At 29.4% G+C, this 10,787-nt stretch overlaps 1 protein-coding gene across 3 annotated transcripts in view; it reads left to right on the top strand.

Moving 5' to 3' along the window:
* Nucleotides 1–1,322: 1,322 nt before the first annotated feature.
* LOC105681123 overlaps nucleotides 1,323–10,787 on the top strand; it is a 96,671-nt gene continuing 87,206 nt past the window's right edge. For 2 of the 3 annotated variants that reach the window (XM_024369511.2, XM_012388771.3), the window contains exon 1: nucleotides 1,324–1,679. In XM_024369511.2, coding sequence (XP_024225279.1) covers nucleotides 1,646–1,679 — 34 coding nt within the window. In that variant the 5' untranslated portion in view covers nucleotides 1,324–1,645. Of the gene's footprint in view, nucleotides 1,680–10,787 lie in introns of all 3 variants that reach the window. The other variant, XM_024369512.2, reaches the window with a different exon arrangement.

The raw sequence follows: 10,787 nt of genomic DNA, 5'->3' as shown, positions 1-10,787 counted from the left end.
TGAATGTATGTATGGTGATTATACAGAACAAAATCATTGCAATTCGATTTATTCGTAATTTTGTGATTAAAATACATTTTGTCAAAACTAAGTAAGTACTTGGATACTTTCGAGTGATAACGTATGCGTTACATTTAAGATTATGTTTGAGTAGCTTCTTTCAGAAATCTAACATTATCAATTAGTAATTCGTTTACAATGATAATGTTTACAAATGCACTTGTAATTTAGAAAAAAGTTTAAACAGAAAGATCTGGATATCAAATTATAACTATGTCTGCATAATTATTATTCATATTTCTAATTTGGTATTACGTTGGAATATAATTCTACTCTGTAGCTTTAACGCGAATCTTTTAAATAGTAATCAGATTTCCGAGTTTAGTTCAGTATAATTGAAACAAAATCATATTGTACCTGCAATAGGAATATAATAGTATTTTTATTATGAAATATTTCTATACTTTTACATATACTTTTTGCACTCAAGGTCAGCAGAAATTCATACTATTACAGATCGTTGGATTTGCTTTAATCTTACGTATCATATCGTAATGGAAAAAAATACGTAGATTCATTTAAAAAATCTGTGATGACCTTGAAACCTTGAGAAAAATGACCTTCAGGAAATATTTTACCTGTCATCACGTTAACCTCTTCGAACTAAATGTTCTTCTTCTCTGACATTTTTGCGAGATATATCGGATGCTCGAGTTAGGTGGGACATCCTGTACATTACTCTAATACATTTAAGTGTAACGACACGAACATGCATTATTTTCACACTGATTGCGCAACAAAAATATCAAGATTATCTACTGTGTACGTACAATAGTTAAATTAAGCTATTATTTAACATCATACTTCTTTGCTTCATTATATCATTTATCAAAATCCAGTTTATTACATATATGCAAAAATACAATTAAAAGCTTTAAAATTGCGTACTGTTTTAAACCTGATTGTTTAAATTATTGCAATGATTCTTTACCTTCGTGCCATGTTATCATTCAATTAAAAAGCGACAAGGATAGAGTATAACTAAACTTTTCGTTAATAACTGTGGAACATTCTCTTTCTACTATTTGAAATTAGATTTCTCATTTCTTTTTCTTACATCAATATAAATTATCGACTGATTTGACATGATTCAATGGTATTAAAATATAAAAGTTAAAAATATATTGCGCGAGGGTGCTTCCGCGCCCTTTTTCCCCCGCGCGAGTACGCATGCGTAAAAAATATCTCACGTTCATAGTTGCGCGCGCATCGATGATCGACCAATAAGGAAGCTGGGTAGTAGAGGGTGCTTCGATCGATGCACTCGCCCTAGGAGTGTGCGCCAGTGGGCGACCGTTTACAACGCGATAAGCGTCGCGGCGCCCTCAACGATAGGCAAGTTGAGGACGTTGTCCTAGTACGTCCGCTTTCGCATTCGGTTGTGTTTCCTCGCGCGGGTTCGTTCGCGTCAATTCGTAGGGAACAAGGTCTCCGGTTCCGGTGAATCGTCGCTTGTCGGTGTTGTTATATTTTTTTGTTTACGACGAGGCGACCGTCAACGCGATCGCGATGAAGCAATGAGCTAAAAGATCACGAGTAACGACGACTGTCAAAAAGATGCCGGTACACCGATTGAACACGGGAAATGCGGGCCAGCTGGAGAGTGTTGCTGCGTAATCGTGAGTAATTTTTGAATTTTATTTGTCGATGTTATTCCGCGAAATGCGATTACCGGGACGTAATTCGAACTCGTGCCAAACACTTTCCTATAAAGGTTAATGTACTTGGCAGTTCAATTTCTGTCACGATTAACCGATATACGAGGACGAAAGGTTGTCTCGTGGATTCGTACATGTGTGTCACGATTCGGATGTCCATAGTCGATTTAACCTTCCGATCAAACCAACCTTCTGTATTTTCTTTGGACTTCTAGCTTATTTTGAATCCTCTTGTTTCATTTTTTAATCTCCTGTCATTCGAATCGATTAACAATTCTCTTTGATATTTTAGAATTAGAAATTGGTTCTTCTTTGCGATTTTAGTAGGTTAAGTGTAAATATCGATTAGAATTTGTTTTAAAAATATTTTCCTTGTGATTAGAAATTGTTGGATAAGTCTTCTTGCACGAATCACTGTTATAATTTCATACGTTTAAAAATTGAAATAATTCTAATTGGAGTGCAGATGATATCATTTTTATTAAAAATACGAAATAAAGGGTGTATTTTAGTCATAAAAAATTATGTGACAGTTTTTATTTAATAATATTGCTTATTATTTACATAGTATCTGATAGAATCATAGAATGTTATACATCGTAGAAAATACATAAAAAATTTTATATTATTTTTAATTTATTAGTTTCACTTATCGTGACGATATATAATGGGAAAAGCAAGACATATATTAATACAAATCAATTGAAAAGACGTAACAGGCAATAACAAATTTTTGTGCAGACTGCGTGCAGTTCAGATAGCAATTTTTGATTATATACATTGTGACAACGGAAATCAACATACTGCTGACATACTTATGTACGTATATGTATACCACCTAATGAATGGCAAGAGTAGCCAGGACAAATTTTAATTTAATCGAACGATCTTACCGACCTCGTGCATAATTATCAACCGTGTTCCATTCATTTAAAATGTTGTTGAAAAGTATTTTTAAACCAAGAGGAATTAGAGATGTGTGAAGACTTTCTATTTATATATTATTTGAAATATTTTATAAAACGAATTATAAAAATTGTAAAAGTATAAATGGAATTATAATTAATATTTTGGCAAGTAAAAATATAGGGGGAGAAAATTCATGAATCTTATATTTAAAATATATCATGAATTTTGAATGATTTATAAAAATATAAACGAAATTATATTAGATTATTAATTAAAGAAGAAATGAATGAAAACTACAAATATTAATTACAAATATTAAAAATTATAATCAAAATCAATGTAGCTTTATTTAATTTTTACTTAACAATTTTCTTCATATCATGTAATTGAAATAATTAAATAGAAAATAAAGATGCTTGTAGACTTTTTAATCACGTGCAAACAGGTGCTCTCGATGTCCCTTTCCGAGCCATATAAAAAATCCTCTTGATTTATTTGCTTGTGAAGTCTCAATTTTAAAAATTCTACACTGTAATTGGATAAGCTTTATTTAAAAATTAAAAGTATTTTCAACACATTAAAGTTGAAGTCAGATAGAAATTTCTATAATGGACAATTTAATGTTTAGTGTAATGGACGAACATTTATTATATCGTAAAGAAATGACGCACAATAATGCGCCGTAATTAGGATACCTATAATTAGAAGTTCATTAGATTTCTAGATAATTTTGGTGAATTAATTAAATGCTGGAAATGAGGTTGATGCTCCGCATTTAATATGGTGGTACTGAACAGAGTGAAATTCATCATTTAATAGTTTAATGAAAATTATTGAGAAATTGGATGAATCATTCTAATTATTGTTCAATCAGTTTTCTATTTTATTAGATCATATCATATACATATTACTATATATATGTTGAATAGAATAGTATAATTTTTAGTATTTTTGTGGCAAGTTTTATTATGTTAGTAGATACAATTAATACAGATTTATTATCTTACTTTTATTTTTTTAATAAACTGAAACCGCTACATTATGTTTATTCTATTATTTATATACCATATTTGGTAAGTAACAAATAATTGTTTCTACACAATAAAATTAAAAACTATTTAGACGATAATTGGGAGAATACAATGGTAAGAAAAGAATTCGTGTTAATTTTAAGTTATTATGAGAACATGTGATATACAAAAGTTCCTATAATATATTGTAAAGAAAAATTTTATATAAATATGGGAAAATAAAATCTTATTATGTATTTGGTTGAAAGATAGGTCTAATTTGAATAGATAATTTAATTATTTCGAGTTTCGTCCCTGAAAAATCCTTCAAAGTAACGTTAAACCGTTTTCAGGATCTTAGTTATCCTGTTTTAGTTACGGCAAGTAGCCTGCGGTAACTATAAAAGATAAAGAACCTTAATTGTAAGAATTGCATAGAATAGTTGTTTTTTTTATGTATTAGTATTGGACAGTAATATCTAATTTAAAATATTAATTTACGATAATTCAAATATAATTTTGCAGTAATTCAGATGTTATTACTTGATAATATCAATATTCTTTACGAATATTAATGTCACTTCGATATAATTTCAATATAGATAAATTTTCTATGTATCAATAAATACGTAATTTATAGTTTCAATACCGAAAGGTTATTATAAATAATTATATTAGTTTCATTTGTCTATATATTTTATTACAAAAGATGGTTATGCTACTTTCTCAGTATTTTTTATCATAAATGTTTGTAGCAAAGATAAAAGGGAATTTCATATTTTCATAAGCTATTTTTTGTACACAATGTCATAAATAGATTTTTTAATATTTTTTCAGTATTTTGTACACGCAATATCTTGGATCAAATAGACAATTTAAATTTGTCATAGCTTCTACGTAATGGTGAGACTATGCACGTTTTAAAATTAACAAATTCAGAAACGAGTTCAAACTAATCTAAAATAAATAAAGTTATAGTTTATATAAATTGCAAATTGAAGTAAATATCTTGGAGATTTTGGAATACAAATAATTTGTTGGGTTTGAAATATTTTAAGGAATCAGGAACATCCGATGAAAAATTATTCATTTATTTATGTAGATACTAATATTTTCGTAATGCGTTTTTATGAAAACTTTTATAAGAATACATTTACTATAGAAAACATGTACCTTATATATAAATAATCCAAGTAACAAAATTTCATATTTAGTAGTCGTTTTGCATATATTTTTTTAAATTGTACTTGTTGGAAAATATTTATGTGTATAAGAGTTAGATATACGAGTAATAATATTTTGAACACTAAGTTCTAATTTCGAATATCAACTTGTCTACAAATTGGTCTCAAATAAGAAATACATAGAACATAAGATATTTTACACGAGCGTTAAGGTTTTTGATAAATTTTCTTCTAAATATAAAAAGAAAGAAAGCACATTTATTACAAAATATTTATTCTACACGCGTTAATATATGATCCGAAACAATTGTGTTCCTTTTATTATTTGTTGCAAAATAAATTTTCGTCGATTCATTTAAAAGATTACGTAGAACATACGTATTTTGATTCCCAATTTCACGCGCACTAACTCTTCTCATATTGATTCACAGCTTCTTGCGTACAGTTAAGTGAGCTTTGTTGAATTTTCTATAACCCCGTGTTAAAAACTATATATTGATGTGTCTACGTCTCTCAACATTTTTTTGCTTCAGCCATTACTATACTCTGTTGTATTTTATCAGTGTCGTATAGGTAAGAAAGTAATAGCGTTTTTTATGGACCTTGTGAGAAGTCAAAAATTAAGAAGAAAATCAATTTATATTAATTGCATATTATATTATTAATCTTATTTAATCACTTATAATAAATAGTATTTACCAGACATTATATATTAAATATACATATATACATTATATATAATTATATATAGTAATATATATAGTAATATACATATATAGTATATATGTAGGTAACTGTGTTCTTTCTTTCTTTCATACTTTGTATATTGGAATATTAATTTTGTCACAAAAATATAAATAAATATATATTATGAATAGAATTTATATTTTTGTGACAAAACAAACATTGCAGTACACGAGATATTAAATAGAATACAGTTAACTACATAATATCCTTTTAGTAGACATTTTTTTAAATAGAAATCAATGTATTTCTTCTTTGTATCATCCCTTACAAATGGGAGGATGTATGTAGTAGGTGCTACGATTTCCGCTGGCTGTATTCACTGGATCAAGCTGCAGAAATAGAAATATATTTTTGTATTATTTATATATGTGAATTTAATTGACAAGAAAAATAATTCCCATCGTCTATGAAGAGGTTGAAAATTAAATGTTTGTATAATTCCATCGTGAAAGTAATTTAAAATAGTAATTGGTTTGTTAAGTTAAATGAAAAGGAATTGCGTATTGTTACTTGTGATTTATGTTGTATCCTTGGAGAGTAACGTTTCAATTAGAAAATTAAATTCTCGGTTGCGATTTAAATAAATATTAAAAAATAATAACAGAGTAATATTAAAAATAAATAATAATATACAAAATATAATATACATGTACAGCGTTATATAAAAAATAAGAAATAAATGGAATTCTTACAGGCTGATTTGTTTTTGATTGATGAAAATTTATGCATCTTTAAATTTTTACGAAATAATATTCTTTCTGCTTAAAATAATTTTATAAAACTTATCTTAGACTTATCTTAAGACGCTTACAACTTTACATTATTATCTTAATAATGCAATACACATGTTATTATGTTAGTACCAAATAGTTTAAATACAGCTGTTAGTTAGTATTTTTTATTTTTTAAATCATATTCAAAAAGCCTATTAATTCAATTATATTATATTGTACAAAGTGTCTCATTTAATTATTTTTTGAATTATTCTCTTATGTGTCACGATGAAAAAAAAAAAAACGAAATTAAGCTGTGTAAATAGGTCACACTTCTTGAAATTTTACTCGTAGTACCACTCCTTTGTAATAGAATACATATTATTTATTTATCGTTAAAATAGCCTACAAGAAAATTAAAATAGGCTGTCAGAGCCAAGATTCTAAGTTTTCTAAAAATAGTTGACAAATTGAAGAAGTTTTATAGAAGCCAAAGGTGTGATTAGCGATTAAGGCAGATAATATTTCGATATATTTAATATCGTAATACTATAACGAACAATATTTTGAAAACTTTGAAAGGAACATATATTTAACTCGAAAGTGAAGTACAACGTACAAATAATTTTGCTAATATGAGATAGATCGATAACGTAGTGGATTTTAAAATTGCCCGCTTAAAAAAATAGGAAATTTCACTTATCGTGTTTTTGCTTGCAGAGAAATCATTCAATTAATAACTTTGATCACTAGCTTTAATTAATCATTTTTCGCGTCGTTAAGCAAAGAACATTCCGGTTAGAAACGTTCAACGTGTTCTGATACGAACAGAGAAATGTTTCGGTTTCGATTCGGCGCACCTTACATTCCCATTGAAACTTTGTTAGCATTTCCGATTGATTACCGACATCACTCGTATCAAACTTGCTTTTATGCTTATCGCCGTCTTCGCAAACATGCGTGTTGCGGCGCAGCACACGGTTATATATTATTCACGAAAGTTTATCACTGTTTCAAATGAATGCGAATTGGCACGTGGAATTCACGATGCAACTCGTAAACGGGACGATTCGGACAGTGGAAACGAGTTGAAGGTGTGTGGGGATAAAATTTCACCGTAGTTCGTTTCCTTTTTCCACGGAATTTAATTCGGAGCTCGCCCAGTATATACGCGTTGTGACTCAAGTTCAATTAATATTTGATTTGTCCAGCGCAGGTTAAAAGTGCGGGCTAAAATTTGCTCGTACGAAATTTTTGTTGTTTCGGTATCAAATATTTATTCGGTTGGGTATTAAAGTTTCCAACATTGAATATTTTAAATTTTGCATTATTTTACAAATTTGTTTCTAATTAAATCAAGGTATTAGGATGCGTAACACGGGTTGAATATTATAGCGGTGTAGGTCAAGATATCGAACACTTTAATTTAATTACTTCAGTCAGTTGGTATTTCAACTCTTAAAATCATCATCTCACCAGGCACCATTTTAGCATGAAAGTTTCGTAATTAATTAAGTTACAACGCTATTCTTTGGCGGGATACGTTTCCATAGTTCGAAAGATATAATTACATTTTTGTAATAACAAACGCAGAACGCTATCTTATTAATGATAACAGTGGATTAACCTGCGCCACTGTTTCTTAGCTCTTTGCACCTATTAATTTTTAATATACGTATAGAACATGCATTTTTATTCAAATCGAATATATTGAATTGGCAACTAAGTGATTGCGGATTTTGTCAATACCACCTAATGACTCAATATAATATATAATGTGAATACCCGATATATTCGATTTGAATAAAAATGTATGCTCTATACGTATATTAAAAATTAATAGGTACTTTGTGCAAAGAGCTAAGATTGCGGATTTTGTCAATACCACCTAACGACAAAATCCGCAATCACTTAGTTGCCAACCTAATATTATGACGTAGTATTTTTATTTTGAATTCCTGTTGAGCGATTGAGAATTATCTAATTCTTAAGTTTTTTAGTTTGTGGAACTTCAATTGTCAATTATTAATCTTCTTTTTTGGTTTTATTGGGTTTTTATTGGTAAAATGATCGTGCACACGAGTTATGAAAATCGATGTCAAGAAAGGTTTCGTCGATAATTTTTATGTTAGTTTGTGTCATTTTATGCGTCGTAATTATTTCTTATTCTACATTGTTTCTTTGACTTCGTTTTTTTAGATTACATTGAGAAAATCTTATTATACTACAAATTTGTCAATCGATCGATACTTGCATCTTTCTGCTTAAACCGATTACAAACATAGCTCAAGTATTTATTGCTATCTCAAGAAAAATTATTGAAACATTAATATAAATTACTTGCATATAAATCATAATTACTTCCAGACAAACGCGTCTAAAAAACAATTATATCGCTAGTCTGAGTTTAGATTTAAAGAAATTTAATATTATCAACTTATTAACGAATAAATAATGTAAATATATTCTGAAATAGAAATATTGTTGAGAAATTAGTATTCTATATAATAAGCTGGTCATGTGTGTTTTTCGATCATTTTTGTTGATCACACTGATTCGTTGATGACGATACGTGTAATTCTTTAACACGATTTTACATCCTCTTCGTTTATTGTGCTGATAGCTCGTTAGATGCGCTCTTTTCCTATTGTATTGTGCTAATTATACTTAATAATAATACTTGAACGCAAAAAGAGAAAACACACTACCGTAGGATTTGGATGAACGCTATTATAAAATTATTACGTTAATGACGTATCTCTGTTGAATTATTAATAAACCCAAAGGTTTTAATCACTCGGCTATATATTTAGTACGTGTTATTAATATTTTAGCTGTAACTTTGCGCGCATTTTAATGACTGTGGAACCATGATCGAGAAATTAACGATTCATAATGTGTACGGGTAATCGAGGCTAATCTTTTGTTATCAATTTTGCTTCCGCTCGGGTTAAATATCCCTGGTAAACGTGTAAATACAAACTTATAAATGTATTGTTGATGCATTTGCTCCATTACAAGCGGGAGATTAAATTTTCTATACAGGGCGAATTAGAATGTTCAGTTTATTCGCGCAGTCATCTTCATTAAATGCATGGCTGTTCATAATTTTATATTTTATGTCGTCACATCCGGTATATATGCCTTCTTCATATGTTGCGTAATATCGGAGTGTTTATTAGGAAATTTTCAGCGAAATTTATGGCAATCTTATAAATAACATGATCGTGCAGAATTCTTAATTCATTAGCTATTTTTAGTATCTTAAAGTTCTTTCAGAAAATGATATCCGTTTTAAAACAACAAGAACGCAAATTTCTACTTTCAAAATGCATTTTCTTTACTTGTAACTTTAGTGTATGTACTAAGTTATTTTCCAATACAATCATCAGCCCTATTTCAACATTCATTCTAACGTTATACGAGTTTTTGTATATCTTTATCATACACTCGTCAGTTCATACAACCATTGTCTTACGTAGTTTCTTAAATCATCGTTTCTTGCGAAGCGTCATCGACCAAACAACTCCTCAAGTTTTGCAAAAAATGGCAATCTGGTTCATTCGATGCGTTTATCATTTGCAACGAAATCGCAGACACGTTCTTCAACTCCTCCGTAACGAGAAGCGGACGAACCGAATGCTTACGATCGCGTACAATTTCTCTGTCTGTCTCTGCGGATTTTGTCAATACCACCTAATGAAAAAATCCGCAATCGCTTAGTTGCCAACCCAATAATATATATAAATAGCTAAAGAAATGATCAATTTCGGCGTTTTCATGTATGTAAGCTCTCTACTTCTTTGGTAACCGGTAGCTTAATACTGTAGAATATCGAAGTAAACCGACGTCTTTATTGCGTAAATTTAATTAATATTCGAGGATGATTGTGTAAAGTATAACAAACGCGATAACAATAACGAAATTCTTATGTTAAATAAACATCCTTAAGGAATTCGTTTGGTATAATCAACATCTCATTTCCGTGATTTTTCATTTTGTGTCGGATAGCTTAAGTACTTTTTTCAAGATTCTCTTTCTTCGAGGTCCGCTTTTTCGTAGTACATTTTTCTAAATAGTTTTTTGAGATATTCAGTGCACATCGTAAGTATCCAGTGGCTACTGAAGTTTAGCAAAAACAAGGATGAACGATAGTCGAGCTGTATTACGTTCAGTGAATAGATTCGCTGAAGCCAAAGATCGAAAATCCTTGTTGGCTCTTCATCAATGCACGAGATGTAGCGTGCTTGTCTTGTTGAGAAACAACGTTGATTCATTCGACAAATTTGTTTTTAATTGCTGCATCTAGCTGGTTCGTTATGTAGGGATTACCATTATATGAATCTTGCTACTTGCTGTAAGTTTCCAAATACATTCTGTACGTTTATTTATGCACAACCATACTTTTATGGAAGATTAGTAATAAGATGAAATTTTACCCTCAGCAGATTTTAACCACTTATTTATTTCACATAGTTTTGCATATTTCGCATGATTTTTCTAACA

This window comes from Bombus impatiens, unplaced genomic scaffold (assembly GCF_000188095.3).
Source record: "Bombus impatiens unplaced genomic scaffold, BIMP_2.2 scf_0582, whole genome shotgun sequence".
NCBI lineage: Eukaryota > Metazoa > Arthropoda > Insecta > Hymenoptera > Apidae > Bombus > Bombus impatiens.
The sequence above is the reverse complement of the archived record's forward strand: the minus strand, read 5'-3'. Positions and strand labels throughout refer to the sequence as shown.